This window comes from Schizophyllum commune, assembly GCF_000143185.2.
Source record: "Schizophyllum commune H4-8 unplaced genomic scaffold SCHCOscaffold_2, whole genome shotgun sequence".
NCBI classification, from domain to species: domain Eukaryota; kingdom Fungi; phylum Basidiomycota; class Agaricomycetes; order Agaricales; family Schizophyllaceae; genus Schizophyllum; species Schizophyllum commune.
This window is the reverse complement of record NW_026089539.1, coordinates 3,662,334-3,677,850: the sequence shown is the minus strand read 5'-3', so window position 1 is coordinate 3,677,850 and position 15,517 is coordinate 3,662,334. Positions and strand designations below refer to the sequence as shown.

At 58.2% G+C, this 15,517-nt stretch overlaps 8 protein-coding genes across 8 annotated transcripts; 3 read left to right on the top strand and 5 right to left on the bottom strand.

Moving 5' to 3' along the window:
- Positions 1 to 1,860: 1,860 nt before the first annotated feature.
- Positions 1,861 to 4,132, top strand: SCHCODRAFT_02487535 (uncharacterized protein; the record flags this gene model as incomplete). Its single annotated transcript, XM_003036965.3, has 12 exons — positions 1,861 to 1,911; positions 1,979 to 1,988; positions 2,047 to 2,260; positions 2,331 to 2,431; positions 2,627 to 2,720; positions 3,344 to 3,388; positions 3,433 to 3,502; positions 3,573 to 3,657; positions 3,710 to 3,768; positions 3,843 to 3,923; positions 3,981 to 4,048; positions 4,105 to 4,132. 12 exons carry the CDS (start codon positions 1,861 to 1,863, stop codon positions 4,130 to 4,132), a joined length of 906 nt encoding a protein of 301 aa, XP_003037011.2.
- Positions 4,133 to 4,843: 711 nt separating this feature from the next.
- SCHCODRAFT_02613469 (uncharacterized protein) lies at positions 4,844 to 6,056 on the top strand. Its single transcript, XM_050344603.1, has 3 exons — positions 4,844 to 5,795; positions 5,885 to 5,955; positions 6,012 to 6,056. Exon 1 carries the CDS (start codon positions 4,891 to 4,893, stop codon positions 5,590 to 5,592), a length of 702 nt encoding a protein of 233 aa, XP_050202524.1. The 5' UTR covers positions 4,844 to 4,890; the 3' UTR covers positions 5,593 to 5,795; positions 5,885 to 5,955; positions 6,012 to 6,056.
- A 73-nt stretch (positions 6,057 to 6,129) lies between these two features.
- Positions 6,130 to 7,752, bottom strand: SCHCODRAFT_02613466 (ferredoxin reductase-like protein; the record flags this gene model as incomplete). The annotated part of the gene is made up of 6 exons (XM_050344602.1): positions 6,130 to 6,534; positions 6,584 to 6,962; positions 7,012 to 7,057; positions 7,105 to 7,156; positions 7,206 to 7,658; positions 7,705 to 7,752. 6 exons carry the CDS (start codon positions 7,747 to 7,749, stop codon positions 6,520 to 6,522), a joined length of 990 nt encoding a protein of 329 aa, XP_050202523.1. The 3' UTR covers positions 6,130 to 6,519.
- Positions 7,753 to 8,086: 334 nt separating this feature from the next.
- Positions 8,087 to 8,957, bottom strand: SCHCODRAFT_02567877 (uncharacterized protein; the record flags this gene model as incomplete). Its single annotated transcript, XM_050343813.1, has 2 exons — positions 8,087 to 8,695; positions 8,910 to 8,957. Coding segments are annotated over 2 exons (454 nt in total), but the record flags the coding sequence as incomplete, so codon positions are not given.
- SCHCODRAFT_02613461 (uncharacterized protein) lies at positions 8,936 to 9,714 on the bottom strand. The gene is given in 3 exon segments (XM_050344601.1): positions 8,936 to 9,050; positions 9,063 to 9,503; positions 9,644 to 9,714. 2 exon segments carry the CDS (start codon positions 9,298 to 9,300, stop codon positions 9,016 to 9,018), a joined length of 273 nt encoding a protein of 90 aa, XP_050202521.1. The 5' UTR covers positions 9,301 to 9,503; positions 9,644 to 9,714; the 3' UTR covers positions 8,936 to 9,015.
- Positions 9,715 to 9,926: 212 nt separating this feature from the next.
- On the bottom strand, positions 9,927 to 10,491 carry SCHCODRAFT_02613457 (uncharacterized protein). Its single transcript, XM_050344600.1, has 2 exons — positions 10,083 to 10,491; positions 9,927 to 10,025 (listed from the first exon to the last, which is right to left on the bottom strand). The coding sequence occupies exons 1-2, from the start codon at positions 10,475 to 10,477 to the stop codon at positions 10,016 to 10,018; spliced, it is 405 nt and encodes a 134-aa protein (XP_050202520.1). The 5' UTR covers positions 10,478 to 10,491; the 3' UTR covers positions 9,927 to 10,015.
- Positions 10,492 to 11,910: 1,419 nt separating this feature from the next.
- On the bottom strand, positions 11,911 to 12,435 carry SCHCODRAFT_02176489 (uncharacterized protein). The gene has a single exon (XM_050341980.1). It carries the CDS (start codon positions 12,271 to 12,273, stop codon positions 11,956 to 11,958), a length of 318 nt encoding a protein of 105 aa, XP_050202519.1. The 5' UTR covers positions 12,274 to 12,435; the 3' UTR covers positions 11,911 to 11,955.
- Positions 12,436 to 12,703: 268 nt separating this feature from the next.
- Positions 12,704 to 14,870, top strand: SCHCODRAFT_0103469 (uncharacterized protein; the record flags this gene model as incomplete). The annotated part of the gene is made up of 11 exons (XM_050340890.1): positions 12,704 to 12,720; positions 12,779 to 13,016; positions 13,064 to 13,191; positions 13,838 to 13,858; positions 13,907 to 13,975; positions 14,037 to 14,135; positions 14,194 to 14,263; positions 14,348 to 14,506; positions 14,581 to 14,661; positions 14,719 to 14,786; positions 14,843 to 14,870. The coding sequence occupies 11 exons, from the start codon at positions 12,704 to 12,706 to the stop codon at positions 14,868 to 14,870; spliced, it is 978 nt and encodes a 325-aa protein (XP_050202518.1).
- Positions 14,871 to 15,517: the final 647 nt, after the last annotated feature.

Below are 15,517 nucleotides of genomic sequence, written 5' to 3'. Positions count from 1 at the left end.
GAATCCGGCAAATCGCGGCGGACGCAGAGCGGTAAGCGGACGCGTCGACGTCTCTTGTCCCCCTCGCCCATCGTCCCCACTCGCCAATCCAAGTCACCGACCACTTTAGATATGCCTACCTACCTCACTTAAGACGCTATTAAGGACAACTTGTAGCACATACACCATGAGAATCCGGGCAGTATATCTTTTGAGCAGTTCCCCCGCCGTCGAGATCAGACCGGCGGCAACACGAGCGCAACACATCCTCGACAAAGGCTTGACCTCAAAGGAGAAAACTGAAAGGTACGTGCAAGATGCACGCACGACGGCCCTCACGAGCGTCACTGATGCGACGTGGGACCGCTTGAGCCGGCGGGATCGAGGTCGCGAGGAGTGACTAGGAAGCACCGACGGGCTTCTGTTGCCTGAGCGCGACTACAACCGACCTGCAAGGAACCCAGCAAGTCGTTCATGTGACTGTGATGAGGGTGCAGCCGCTCTCACGCGTCGACAATAGCAGACCAGCTCAGCGGCGCGCAATTCCCCCAGCAGCTCGCGGCAGACCGCTTTGCGATCTGACCTTGCGGCGCGTCCAAAATGAAAGGCAAGTCATTCCCCCTTCATTTCAACACCATACCTACGACTGTCGAGCACCCAAGAACAATGAGAAGTACGCTTACCGCCTTATTGCCAGGAATCGCTCCGGCCCCAATCTTCTACCGCTCGACAGCAATAGTCGAGCTCCAACTCAGTGAAACACGGAGGTTCGGGGTCATCCGGTACGGCGATACTCTGACGCGGGAGGAGTGGGCTTCGAGAGCGGGAATGCAGTTTTGGCCGGAAGCGCAGATCAGCGCTTCACGGCTGCATGCTTGCAATATAGCAAAGCGAGAGTGGGCGAAAGTGGTATGCAGAGTGAGTATGACTCGCAAGGGACGCTGGCGGCGCACGAGACAAAGTCTGTCCGGCTTTCGCGCTCGTTCTCGCGGGTGGCTGAATGCCTGCCTTTTGCGGCAGGCCATCAGTTCGACTTTCTGAACCCCAACTCACGAACCCTCAGCCTGAGCGGAGTCAAAGATGGTGAATTTAACGACTGTCGGACCTTATGTCAAGACTTCCTACCCGTTAGCTTACGGTGAGTGGCTCGTAAACGGCTAGATACGCTAGACGGCGGATTTCCTGACTTTGCCAAGCAGCACCGTCTTCACCCCGGCGGCCACGCACTCGGGACAGCCTACCCCTAACCCCTAGGATCAAGCATACTGCCTCTATGTCGCTCTCTCCCTCCGCAACATCTGTATAACTGGTTTGCAAACGCCGCTCCTACCGCCCAGCCTTGCGTCCAAACTTCCACTGGCGCGGAGGCGATTTCTCGACACCGATCACTCAGGGTCCCATCATTTGTCATAATCAGACACGCGGAAGCTTGGGCGCCGGCTCCCTGAATTCGAAGGGAAGCGCGGAAGGTGCGCCGCTGGGGCTGAGCAGGACGAGGGCGAGCGGCAAGGAATATCCGGATTACAGCGGAGCGGAATCGCTTAGCGCGGCGATGGGGCATCAAGGGGGAGACGCGGCAAAGTCTGACAAGTCCGTGCGCTTGGTGGATTCGTATAAAGAGCGGGGTGAGTCGACTGGTTTCCTCACTTCCCCTTCCTCCTCTACTTCTCTCCTCTCCTCCTCTCCTCCTTCACCCCTCCGCTCCTTATCTCATTGACTTAATTCTCTATCCCTCTCTTTACACCTCTCCACCTGACTCTCCTTCTGAATCTCTTGACGAAGCGCCCGACTTCGGGACTTCATCGGGTCCATTGTGCTCGAGTTATCGTCCCAGTTCGTGATTTCCCAGTAGGACATGTCTCTTACTGACGAGCGAGACACATGCTGAGCATCTCCTGCTCCCATTGCTCGACGCTCCGCCCAGCGGTGACGGTAAGACCGCATTTCATATCGCTTTGCATCATTGAGTTCTGTCTCCAGCTTTTACCTTCAATGCTAGAGACTTCGAGGTGAGTAGCGTTAGTCTTCTTTGTCACTGTCGCGCTTTCCTGACCTTTCCCATCCCAGTGAACATCGTCCGCTGGGCCCGAGAGCCTCGGAATATTATTGATTCTCTATCTATCACCTTGACCGCGTCCAACAAGCACAAGCGCACCCTCCCGAGTCGCCCATGGAGTGTGCACCCCTCCGTCGACGGCCCCCTAGACTCGCTTGCATATTACCGACCTTCCCTTACCCTGTTGCGCAGTCAGCAAGAGCGTCAGCCAGGCGACGAGGACAGGTAAGTCGAGGATTCAGTCTTGATTCATTCACTTCATTCGCCACCAGCGACATTTCACCGACGGCGCCAGCGCCCACACTCTCACCATCCACTCGTCTTCTCCCATAGCCATCCGCCTCATCAATCGGCAAGCCAGCGACCACCCAACGAGCGGATCGCCCCACGCATTCCGTGAGTCTATACAGTCCATTACGACACGTGTCGCTGACCGTCCTTGCTTCCCACCCCCATCTTTTGACTACACCAACACGCAGCACGACTTAAAGGAACGAGCTGGCCATACTGCCGTTCCAATCCCTGAAGATTCAGTGAGTTTATGTCTTTGCTACCTTCGCTGCGCCCTTATTTACTTGCCCTTGTACGCAGGACTGAGCACGTCGATTGCGGATGGCAGGCGAATTCTGCTTCGCTGCTGCCTGCTCGCGGTAGGATTCACGGGCAGAGGTATTCAGAACCGCAGGTGCGTCTGTTTCTGATCAATCGCGCTTTACTGACTGCTGCTCAGATCTATTTGGATGCGACAATTCTGACCGATAGGCAAGAGCGCGAACGCGTAGCTACACGAAATCCCCGCCATCGCTCCCTACACGACGACGCTGACGCCGCCGCCTCCGTCGTATAGCCGTCGGACTAACTGTCCCTTCAGCAAGTGCGATGCGACGACGGGACACGGTCTTGAACGACAACTTTACGCGGCCCAAAAACCGCCGGAGGCCTGCGCGGGGCTACTAGGGCGAGTGATTCGTCCTTACCAAGGCGTAATATGAGCTGACTTTGCACGCAACACCAGTAACGCGGACGAGGACGCTTGATCAGGTCGCTGAGGCCAATTTTGAGGTGAGTCCTAGCCGTCTTTTATCTCGCGCCTACTGACCCTGAGCACAGGCTTCTGCGGCCAGCCCGAGCCGCCGGAGGCATGCGCGTCGTCCCTAAGATGGGTAATGCGGAAAATTGGCATGTACTTGTTCGTCATGATTTACGGCGCTAGCTGACCTTTTTCCCGCTCACCATCAAGTTCTGGAGGTGCCACGGGCGCCAGCGCGGCGTTTGGAGGGATATCTACCTCATAACTTGTCTCGGTAGCGAACCCGACGAAGTTCTCGGGGTCATTGAGGTGCGTAAATACGTGTACGCTGTCTGCACGACGAAGTACCGACTGACCGTCTATTTAGGGACTTTCTGAGACTCCCGAGCCGCCGGAGGCACGCGCGGGGCTACTACAGCGAAGGACGCGATATCATGGTACGTGTCATGCCGCGTAGCGGCGCAAGCACGCGGAGATCCGAGTCGAGATAACTACGCCTTGTCGTAGAGATACAAGACGCAGCTGCCGATGCGATGGGCTGACTCGCGAGAGGCTGGTCACACAATGGGTGACCGACCGCTTCGTGACACGAGTAAGCTACAGTCCGCCTTCTATGCGCACCGACTCGCTGAACCCGATCGCAGGTCCGTTACGCTGTCTCCACGCCCCTCCCCTTTTGCTCTGGGGAGGGGAGACCATGCCGGTCCGTCACGCTGTGCACCGCGCTCGCTGCGGCCCATAAATTGGTAGATTCATGTTGACTGACCGCTCGAGGAGGTAAAATACATCGATTCTGGCCCGTTCAGGCATCGTGCATACGTTGCAGACGCCATGCAAGCCGGTCGTCCGGGCCTTTCAGTAAGTCAAAGTGTATCATCTCGATTTGAGTTCGAGAAACTCACGCACCCCTTTCAGAATCCACTTTTAACAATAGCCCACCGCAATCTGAATGTCGAGCACATCGTTCAGGACTACATCTCGAGGTACGTTCTCGCCCGAACCTGCCCTCAACTCATTTCTAACACGCTTATCCCTGCAGAATCGCCTCAAACTTCTCATTCGATTGAGATGAGGCGCCTTCCGGCTTAAGCACGCGTGGCAGGAACGTAAGCAGTCGATGGATACTCAATGAACGTTTGTGATGCTGCATGGGACGCCGTGCAGCCCCGCCCACTCCCTGCTCGCCGCGCTCCTAGCGTTTTCACGGGACTTTTGATTTACTCACCAAAATTCGAACTCGGCGAGTTCTACTTCGACTCCAATGAGCGTGATGAGACTGACCGTTTAGCAGGCTTGCTGAGGCGCGTACGAGGCTAGATATACCCCACTACGCACGCCGAAGGGCTTTTCGGGGGATGGAGGCTCGCATGAGCTAGAGACGGTGTAAGGTAGTTCATTCGCTTGTAATGACTTCTCGTAGCTGTTCAGGTACCTGAATACATGAAAGATACATAGTATGATGCATAAAGTACCCATCCTCGCCGTGAAAAACCCGCGCGTGGTCGGGAAAGTCATGCCGAGCGCCACCTTTAGTAAATCTCGACAATTCCACAAGGTAAGCCCCTCGCATTCTGTGACCACAAACCGCTGTTCTGACCTTCTTTCGTGCTTGTATAGGTCCATTCTCATACGTCGTCCATCGCCCGGTCACGCGGAGTCGTCGGAATCAAGGTGAGTACTCGACTTCGTACACTTCCCACCTTCCCACCCCCTCCCCCACGTACCCATTCCCTTCTCTTTCTCGTGCTCATACCCTCGCCTTCCAATTCCACTTGAGTACCTCAATGACCTTGTATCATCATCTCTGCCTACGACATCAACTGCTATGCGCTTGTACTTGACCACCTCCCCCCTCCCTTTCGACAACTACCCTCCCCCAGCACCCCACCCTCGTCGTACCTGCCCCTTCTCGGCGCGCTCGTTGCCGCCCTGTCATCCTCCACCGTTTGACGACCTTCCCCCGTCGCCTTCGCGGCCTTCTCTCGGCGCTTCCTCGCCCCCCTCCCTTTTGCCAACTACCCTCCCCCATCACCTCACCCTCGTCGTAGGCACCCATTCCCAGCTCGCCCACGATCGCACTGCCATCCCTCATCGTCGACTAACGCCCCTTGGTCGTCTCCGAGGTCCCTACCCTCGCCTTCACCACCTTCTCCTCGTGCTCCCCCAACCCCTCCTCAGCAACTGCCCTCCCCTATCACCCATTCCTTACATCGCTCATCGTCCCTATACCATTCCCCATCATCTGGTCGCCTCCCAACGTCTCCTTCGAGTCCCCTACCCTCGCCTTAGCCACCTTCTCCTCGTGCACCCCACCCCCTACTCCTCGGCAACTGCCCTCCCCCATCACCCATTCCTCACCGTGCTCCCTCATTCCAGACTTGCCCACACTCGCAATCCACTTCTCAATCGCCGAGCCACCCTCCGTCATCGCCTCCGAGCCCCTTCCCTTTGTCCTCACCCCCTTCTCCTTCCCTACCCCACCCTCCCCCACCTTCTCCTCCCCCTCCCTCGTTCTCTCCGAATTTGACGACGTCGCTTATCGTCTCGCAGATGCTCAACAGAAAGCTCGGCCATCGACGCGAGTCGACGGGTGTCACGGCGCTCTTCGAAGTGGAGGGGGAGGGGAGGGGGGGAGGAGGGAGGGATGAAGTCCCTCGCACCGTTAAGGTGCGCTTCGTCGGACACTTGAGCGTCAACGCGTCCGACGCTGCTTCCTCGTACATGAGCTGCGACGTAATTAGCATGCGCCGCGTCGTCTGTTGTAGGGAGGGGAGCGGGTTCCTCGTGAGGGGGGAGGAGGGAGGGGGGCGTACCTACCGAAAAACCCGGTCTTCCTGAGTCTCGAGCGTCGTCGGAGGGGTCATTAGGTGAGTCGTTCGTCGTGCTGTGACTTCGCTTTGTTGAGTTTTGCATGCAGGAGGCGAAGGGGAGGGCGGGGAGGTGCACCTCATGCCACCGAGATCACGCTTTTGCCGACTCCTCGACGTTGGGGGCATCTCGTCGCCCCCGGTTTCGCATGCGCGGACGCACGGTGAGGTGCGGATGGGGTTTGGAGGGTGTATTCGGGTGGGGGAGGGGGCGTAGTAGGCAGGGGAAGGGTGTAGGCGGCGAAAAGGGGAGGGAGAAGGCCGCCCCCGCGAATCCTGGCGTGCGGTAGATCGACGGAGGGCCCTCGTCTCGTAGGTCAAAGACGCGCCGCGGGTGGGGCTTGCATGCGCGTCTCGCGTCGTGAGTTGGGGGGCTGCTCGTTGTGAGTTGAAGGCCGAGCGAAGGGGGTTGTAGGCCGCGCGACTTGCTCGACGCGCCGGTGCGGGTGCCGCGTGGTTAGCTCGTCCTCGCGGCGCCTCGAGTGCCCGTACCTACGTTGCTTGCAACGCAACGCGAAGGGCGGCCTTGAAGGGGGCGAGGTGCAGATTCTTCGATTCTCGGCTACATATCTACGTGGTAGGTACGACTAGAACTTGAACACCTAGAGATGTGTTAGCGCGAGACCGACGCCGAGTAGCAGCCACTCTCACCTGCTCGGGGGTGTAGTTGAGCTCCTTCAACACGCCCGAAAGCTCGCCCTGCGCGTAGCCGGCCTTCTTGCCAGCAAGCGAAGCTACCTGACCAGGCGGGCCGCACACAAGCACCTTGACCTTCTCGCCAAGAGTCGCAGGCGCGACGTGTTGCTTGATGAGCTCCGCGTTCACGTAGCCAGTCGGACCCTTCCAGCCCTCGCTCGGCTTGTCGAGGGTGTAGACGGCCTTGAAGGTGTTCGGGTACTTCTTCTCCCACTCGTCGAACTGCTCCTTGAGGAGGATGTCCTTCTCGGTGACGTTGGCGAAGATGAGCGTGAAGCGCGTCTTGTTCTCCTTGTTCTTGAGCGCGTACTCGAGGATCTGATGCATGGGGGTGCTGGGGAGGCATGAGTCGAGGGACGGGAAGGGGAGGTGGTGGTACGTACATGCCGCTACCGCCAGCAATCATGGCGACCTCATCGAACTGGTTGACTGCTGAGGTGTGAGGCGGGTTCAGTGCAGTCCAGTCCCCCACTCACTCTGCCACGGGATCTTCATGATGGGACCCTTGATACCCAGCTTGTCGCCCTCCTGTCGGCGCGTAAGTGCAGGCACAGAACCCTCGGTCTGCGACGCGTACCTTCATCTCAAAGATGTGCTTCGACATCTTGCCAGTGTCGTACTTCTTGATCAGGATCGACAGCTCGCCCTGCTTGTCCGAGGGCGTGATCGGGGTGTACGGGCGGATGACGGGCTTGCCCTTGTCGTCCAGGAGCGTGTCCGACTTTGTGACCACGCACGACGCGACGGGGAGCATCGAGGACTGGTTGTCCGGGAGCTCGAAGACGAAGGTGGAGGTGTTGTGGTTGTAGGGGATGACCTTCTTCAGCTTGAAGTCGATGAAGTTGTCCGGGTCGAGCGGGCTCTTCTCCTGCTTGGGGACCGGCGCCGCGTCCTCGCGGTAGAGCGTGTAGTAGGCGCCGGCGCCAGCCAGACCGGCCAGGGCGAAGTAGAGGGGCGCATTCGACGCCTTCTTGGGAGTCTCGGGTGCGGTCGACGCGAACCGACGGGCTCCGAAGCGCGCAGATTGGGACTGCGACTGTCAGCTAGGCTCGTTCTCTCGTCCTCGCTCAACTCACAAGGGGCCGAATGGCAGAGGTCGCCCTGAGGAAGGTCGCAGACATGGCTGGCGGGTCTGAGAGTGTGGGTCCGGGAACGGGCGGGAGAGCGAACTTCGCACCCCGCTTTATAAATGACGACAAAGTGCGAAGGGCGAAGGGATCATTGCGCTCGAGCGTGTCTTGCGCGTATGAGGCGAAGCGACGACCGGGTTGGGGCAGAAACCAAGCAACACCGTCTCGATCTGCATCCCGCCGGGCGCCCAGAAGCCCTCACGTTCCCCAGGCTGACGTCGACTGGCATGGGAACGGGACGCGCTGTCAGAGATCACCGATCGTGGGGGAACAGCAGCGCCATCGCCACGTGGTCGCGCCTCATCACACTCAAGTCACACATCACACAGCTCGTCCTCAACCACCGTCCTCGTTTGCTCGCTACACGTTCCCCAGCCCCGCCGCCTGCCCCTCCGCCCTTGGGACCGTTCGGCAATTGCCGAATCGCCCGTTTTTCGCGCGGGCAGGAGCTCCACCTCCCCTTTGCGCGCGCGAGCGGAGCGAGCGCTTAAGCTACGCGATTTTCGCTATGTTACGTGGCTACTTTCGCTCTCACAGCACCGTCCTCTCCCCCTCTCCTCCCCCTCCCTCCCTCCTCCTCCCCCTTCCTCTCCTCCCTTTGCGGCGGGTGGGAGGGGCTCGGGGGAGGCGAGATGTTAGCAATATCGGTAGAGCTAAGGCCACGTACCGCGCTTGCGCGGCAACCCGGCGCCATTCTGCGCTCTGAATTGGCTGATTCTGCGCTGACCACGTCGCTGACTCACAACAGGTAAGCGGTCTCGCCACTAGACTCACGATGAGTAGCCGCGACTCCGCGCTCGCGCGGGGACCCAACACGATTTTTCGACGTCGAGATGGCCATTTCGTGAGTCTCGGAGGCGACACGAAGGGGCGTGAGGGAGTCTTGACGTCGTCGAAGGGAGCTCGGGCGTCGCCGAGGGCCCCAGCGCTGATACGCGTCCGCCCTCGCAGTCTGGTACGGGTGAGCACGCTGGCGGCGACGTAACCAACTCACCTTGATCAGCGAGATTCCTAACGACTCGACAACCCCGGTCGTCGGCAAGCGCCACCGTGGATGTTGATAGCACGGGGACTTGCTGATGTCGCGCGGGGACGAGGCGATGGTGTCGGGGGACAAGGCGATGGTGCGCAGGGACGAGGCGATGGTGCGCGGGAGCTTGCCGATCTTGCAGGCGAGGGGACGGGCAGGTGCGGATGACCTGAATGCCACTGGTAAGCTCTCTTGCGGGGAAGGAGACGGCGATAAACTCACGTTGACTAGGTAATCTTGTCGGGCGTGATCCCGGTGTCGCCATCGTCGTCGCAGGAGGCTGGGCCTTGCCGTCGTCCTCGCGCGCGGCCTTGTACAATCTGCGAGACGCCGACTGTCGCCTCGTGCTGGCGGGAGGCGGAACAGTCGACGGAGACGCGATCCGCACTCCTCCCGCTCGCTGCAGAGAGGTGAGTGGGTGCAGATGGATGGTACTGGATGCACTTACCCGGGTACGCCACCGACGCCGCGGTCAGCCTATCGCCGGCGATCCACGCCTCGATCTTGCTCATCCGAGGTGTTGTGCGACCCGTACGTCGTCCCAAGTCGGTGTCAGAGCGCGTGGCGAGCGCTTCGTGGGTGGATCGCGTCCGTGGCGTCTTCGAGGCGGGACAGTACCCGGGGTCTGCGGGGCCGTCCTCGACGCTTTTGGGGAGGTTTTCAAAGTATTCGGTGCGATTTTCGATGTCTTCGGAGTGGTTTTCGATGCCCTCGGGACGAGTAAGTACTCATAGTACACACTGTAAGCTCGAGTCAGTGAACATAGTACTTTTGCACGTACCCTCGGCCTGGGAATGAAGGAAACACCGTGCAAGCCAGGTAAGCTCATCTCGTGCATCAGACGCGACGCACGTACCTCGAGTCTCATCCTGATCCCGCTCGTTAGGCTGCCTCGTCGGCCGCGCTCCGTTACTCTTGGACCGCCGCGCTCGCAAAGAAGGTCAGTGCTCACCTCGGAGATTAATGTGAGTCCACGTACCTTGTTGGCGAGCTAATCTTGCCGTCGTGCACTAGGCACGACTCTCTGCGCGCGCACCCTCCATCTCTCGAGCTCGGGGGGCTCATCCTGCTTCTCTCGGGTCTCGGGCGCTCTCGCTGGTCTCTGACTCCCGGACTCGGGTTCCTGGCTCTCGCTCGCCTCGGGTCTCTTCAGTGCTTGCCCAGCCACTCCCGCATGTCGTTCGCTCGCCTCCGTCGCTCTCGAAGGTGTCCCGGTGTTGCTATTGATCAACGAGGTGTTGTACTTGCTGATTTCGCCTTGCTTAGATTGGGCAGTTACTGATAGTACCCACAGGTCTGCAGTCGTCGAGAGCAAGCAGCAATGTAGCCAGGAAGGGCAAGCAGGATGAAGTAAAGGATAAAGCTGTAGAGGTATGGAAGGAAGCCAGGTGCTGTAATGAGATGCACGAGGCAGGTGTGATCGCCGCTGTGGCGTGTGATGGGACTGGACCCTGATCTCGATTCCATCAATTCAGCATCTCTGACCGCGCACAGGATTACCTCTAAGGGAACCACTCGGAGCTCGGTAGAAATACCTGCCGCTGACGGGTAATCTTGAGGAGCGAGTTGAAGCTCGAGACTTGAGACGAGACAAGCAATTGCAAAGCAGCTTAGGGTACAGGAGTACAAGCTCAGGTGGTAGGATACAGTGATGAAAGGAACATAGTGGGAGTACAAGACGCGTGCCATCGCACGATACAGGCTCAGATGGACAGCACGAACAGCGAGCAAGTCGAGTAGCTCAAGCTCGAGAAGCCAATTCGTGAGCAAGGTGATGAGCACTACATCCAAGGCTTCAAAAATTCCGTACTCAGCTGCAAACGATCCGGCGACGCTTATAGAGGATGCCTTGAGCGCCCGGAGGTCGTACGACGTGGTCGGGAAAAATAGGTGAGCGGCGGCGGCGAGATTCGAAACCGCCCGGACAAGCCGCGCCGATGAGCCGTGGCGTCGAATCCGGCAAATCGCGGCGGACGCAAAGCGGTAAGCGGACGCGTCGACGTCTCTTGTCCCCCTCGCCCATCGTCCCCACACGCCAACCCAAGTCACCGACCACTTTAGATACGCCTACCTACCGCACTTACGACGCTATTAAGGACAACTCGTAGCGCATACACCATGAGAATCCGGGCAGTACATCTTTTGAGCAGTTCCCCCGCCGTCGAGATCAGACCGGCGGCAATACGAGCGCAATACATCCTCGACAAAGGCTTGACCTCAAAGGAGAAAATGGAAAAGGTACGTGCAAGATGCACGCACGACGGCCCTCACGAGCGTCACTGATGCGACGGGGGACCGCTTGAGCCGGCGGGATCGAGGTCGCGAGGAGTGACTAGGAAGCACCGACGGGCTTCTGTTGCCTGAGCGCGACTACAACCGACCTGCAAGGAACCCAGCAAGTCGTTCATGTGACTGTGATGAGGGTGCAGCCGCTCTCACGCGTCGACAATAGCAGGCCAGCTCAGCGGCGCGCAATTCCCCCAGCAGCTCGCGGCAGACCGCTTTGCGATTTGACCTTGCGGCGCGTCCAAAATGAAAGGCAAGTCATTCCCCCTTCATTTCAACACCATACCTACGACTGTCGAGCACCCAAGAACAATGAGAAGTACGCTTACCGCCTTATTGCCAGGAATCGCTCCGGCCCCAATCTTCTACCGCTCGACAGCGATAGTCGAGCTCCAACTCAGTGAAACACGGAGGTTCGGGGTGCGGTGATACTCTGACGCGGGGGGAGTGGGCTTCGAGAGCGGGAATGCAGTTTTGGCCGGAAGCGCAGATCAGCGCTTCACGGCTGCATGCTTGCAATATAGCAAAGCGAGAGTGGACGAAAGTGGTATGCAGAGTGAGTATGACTCGCAAGGGACGCTGGCGGCGCACGAGACAAAGTCCGTCCGGCTTTCGCGCTCGTTCTCGCGGGTGGCTGAATGCCTGCCTTTTGCGGCAGGCCATCAGTTCGACTTTCTGAACCCCAACTCACGAACCCTCAGCCTGAGCGGAGTCAAAGAAGGTGAATTCAACGACTGTCGGACCTTATGTCAAGACTTCCTACCCGTTAGCTTACGGTGAGTGGCTCGTAAACGGCTAGATACGCTAGACGGCGCATTTCCTGACTTTGCCGAGCAGCACCGTCTTCACCTCGGCGGCCACGCACTCGGGACAGCCTGACCCTAACCCCTAGGATCAAGAATACTGCCTCTATGTCGCTCTCTCCCTCCGCAACATCTGTATAATTGGTTTGCAAACGCCGCTCCTACCGCCCAGCCTCGCGTCCAAACTTCCACTGGCGCGGAGGCGATTTCTCGACACCGATCACTCAGGGTCCCATCATTTGTCATGATCAGACACGCGGAAGCCTGGGCGCCGGCTCCCTGAATTCGAAGGGAAGCGCGGAAGGTGCGCCGTTGGGGCTGAGCAGGACGAGGGTGAGCGGCAAGGAATATCCGGATTACAGCGGAGCGGAATCGCTTAGCGCGGCGATGGGGCATCAAGGGGGAGACGCGGCAAGTCTGACAAGTCCGTGCGCATGGTGGATTCGTATAAAGAGCGGGGTGAGTCGACTGGTTTCCTCACTTCCCCTTCCTCCTCTACTTCTCTCCTCTCCTCCTCTCCTCCTTCACCCCTCCGCTCCTTATCTCATTGAATTTGATCTCTATCCCTCTCTTTACACCTCTCCACTTGACTCTCCTTCTGAATCTCTTGACGAAGCGCCCGACTTCGGGACTTCATCGGGTCCATTGTGCTCGAGTTATCGTCCCAGTTCGTGATTTCCCAGTAGGACATGTCTCTTACTAACGAGAGAGACACAGGCTGAGTATCTCCTGCTCCCATTGCTCGACGCTCCGCCCAGCGGTCACGGTAAGACCGCATTTCATATCGCTTTGCATCATTGAGTTCTGTCTCCAGCTTTTACCTTCAATGCTAGAGACTTCGAGGTGAGTAGCGTTAGTCTCCTTTGTCACTGTCGCGCTTTTCGAACCTTTCTCATTCCAGTGAACATCGCCCGCTGGGCCCGAGAGCCTCGGAATATTGTGAGGTTATTGATTCTCTATCTATCACCTTGACCGCGTCCAACAAGCACAAGCGCACCCAGCCGGACGGTTACGCTCCCGACTCGCCCATGGCGTGTGCACCCCTCCGTCGACGGCCCCCTAGACTCGCTTGCATATTACCGACCTTCCCTTACCCTGTTGCGCAGTCAGCAAGAGCGTCAGCCAGGCGACGAGGACAGGTAAGTCGAGGATTCAGTCTCGATTCATTCACTTCATTTGCCACCAGCGACATTGCACCGACGGCGCCAGCGCCCACACTCTCACCATCCACTCGTCTTCTCCAATAGCCATCCGCCTCATCAATCGGCAAGCCAGCGACCACCCAACGAGCGAGCGGATTGCCCCACGCATTCCGTGAGTCTATACAGTCCATTACGACACGTGTCGCTGACCGTCCTTGCTTCCCAACCCCATGTTTTCGACTACACCAACACGCAGCACGACTTAAAGGGACGAGCTGGCCATACTGCCGTTCCAATCCTTGAAGATTCAGTGAGTTTATGTCTTTGCTACCTTCGCTGCCTTATTCACTTGCCCTTGTACGCAGGACTGAGCACGTCGATTGCGGATGGCAGGCGAATTCTGGTTCGCTGCTGCCTGCTCGCTGTAGGATTAACGGGCAGAGGTATTCAGGACCGCAGGTGCGTCTGTTTCTGATCAATCACGCTTTACTGACTGCTGCTCAAATCTATCTGGATGCGACAATCCTGACCGATAGGCAAGAGCGCGAACGCGTAGCTACACGAAATCCCCGCCATCGCTCCCTACACGACGACGCTGACGCCGCCGCCGCCTCCGTCGTATAGCCGTCGGACTAACTGTCCCTTCAGCAAGTGCGATGCGACGACGGGACACGGTCTTGAACAACGACTTTACGCGGCCCAAAAACCGCCGGAGGCCTGCGCGGGGCTACTAGGGCGAGTGATTCGTCCTTACCAAGGCGTAATATGAGCTGACTTTGCACGCAACACCAGTAACGCGGACGAGGACGCTTGATCAGGTCGCTGAGGCCAATTTTGAGGTGAGTCCTAGTCGTCTTTTATCTCGCGCGTACTGACCCTGAGCACAGGCTTCTGCGGCCAGCCCAAGCCGCCGGAGGCATGCGCGTCGTCCCTAAGATGGGTAATGCGGAAGATTGGTATGTACCCGTTCGTCATGATCTACGGCGCTAGCTGACCTTTTTCCCGCTCACCATCAAGTTCTGGAGGTGCCACGGGCGCCCGCGCGGCGTTTGGAGGGATATCTACCTCCCAACTTGCCTCAGTAGCGAACCCGACGAAGTTCTCGGGGTCATTGAGGTGCGTAAATACGTGTACGCTGTCTGCACGGCGAAGTACCGACTGACCGTCTATTTAGGGACTTTCTGGAACTGCCGAGCCACCGGAGGCACGCGCGGGGCTACTACAGCGAAGGACGCGATATCATGGTACGTGTCATGCCGCGGAGCGGTGCAAGCACGCGGAGATACGAGACGCAGCTGCCGATGCGATGGGCTGACTCGCGCGACCAGGACGAGAGGCTGAGCACACAATGGATTACCGACCGCTTCGTGACACGAGTAAGCTACAGTCCGCCTTCTATGCGCACCGACTCGCTGAACCCGATCGCAGGTCCGTTACGCTGTCTCCACGCGCCTCCCCTTTCGCTCTGGGGAGGGGAGACCATGCCGGTCCGTCACGCTGTGCACCGCGCTCGCTGCGGCCCATAAATTGGTAGATCCATGTTGACTGACCGCTCGAGGAGGTAAAATACATCGGTTCTGGCCCGTTCAGGCATCGTGCATACGTCGCAGACGCCATGCAAGCCGGTCTTCCGGGCCTTTCAGTAAGTTAAAGTGTATCATCTCGATTTGAGCTCGAGAAACTCACGCACCCCTTTCAGAATCCGCTTTTAACAATAGCCCACCGCAATCTGAATGTCAAGCACATCGTTGAGGACTACATCTCGAGGTACGTACTCGCCCGAACCTGCCCTCAACTCATTTCTAACACGCTTATCCCTGCAGGATCGCCTCAAACTTCTCATTTGATTGAGATGAGGCGCCTTCTGGCTTATGCACGCGTCGCAGGAACGTAGGCAGTCGATGGATACTCAATAAACGTTTGTGATGCTGCATGGGACGCCGTGCAGCCCCGCCCACTCCCTGCTCGCCGCGCTCCTAGCGTTTTCACGGGACTTTTGATTTACTCACCAAAATTCGAACTCGGCGAGTTCTACCTCAACTGCAATGAGCGTGATGAGACTGACCGTTTAACAGGCTTGCTGAGGCGCGTACGAGGCTAGATATACCCCACTACTCACGCCGAAGGGCTTTTCGGGGGATGGAGGCTCGCATGAGCTAGAGACGATGTAAGGTAGTTCATTCGCTTGTAATGACTTCTCTTAGCTGTTCAGGTACCTGAATACATGAAAGATACATAGTATGATACATAAAGTACCCATCCTCGCCGTGAAAAACCCGCGCGTGGTCGGGAAAGTCATGCCGAGCGCCACCTTTAGTAAATTTCGACAATTCCCCAAGGTAAGCCCCTCGCATTCTGTGACCACAAACCGCTTTTCTGACCTTCTTTCGTGCCTGTATAGGTCCATTCTCATGCGTCGTCCATCGCCCGGTCACGCGGAGTCGTCGGAATCAAGGTGAGTACTCGACTTCGTACACTTCCCACCTTGCCACCCCCTC

Excerpts from the sequence above, each read along its gene's own strand:
- SCHCODRAFT_02613469 (XM_050344603.1), top strand. The coding sequence starts at position 4,891 with ATGCGCTTGTACTTGACCACCTCCCCCCTCCCTTTCGACAACTACCCT.
- SCHCODRAFT_02613461 (XM_050344601.1), bottom strand. The coding sequence starts at position 9,300 with ATGAGCAAGATCGAGGCGTGGATCGCCGGCGATAGGCTGACCGCGGCG.
- SCHCODRAFT_02613457 (XM_050344600.1), bottom strand. The coding sequence starts at position 10,477 with ATGGCACGCGTCTTGTACTCCCACTATGTTCCTTTCATCACTGTATCC.
- SCHCODRAFT_02176489 (XM_050341980.1), bottom strand. The coding sequence starts at position 12,273 with ATGCCCCATCGCCGCGCTAAGCGATTCCGCTCCGCTGTAATCCGGATA.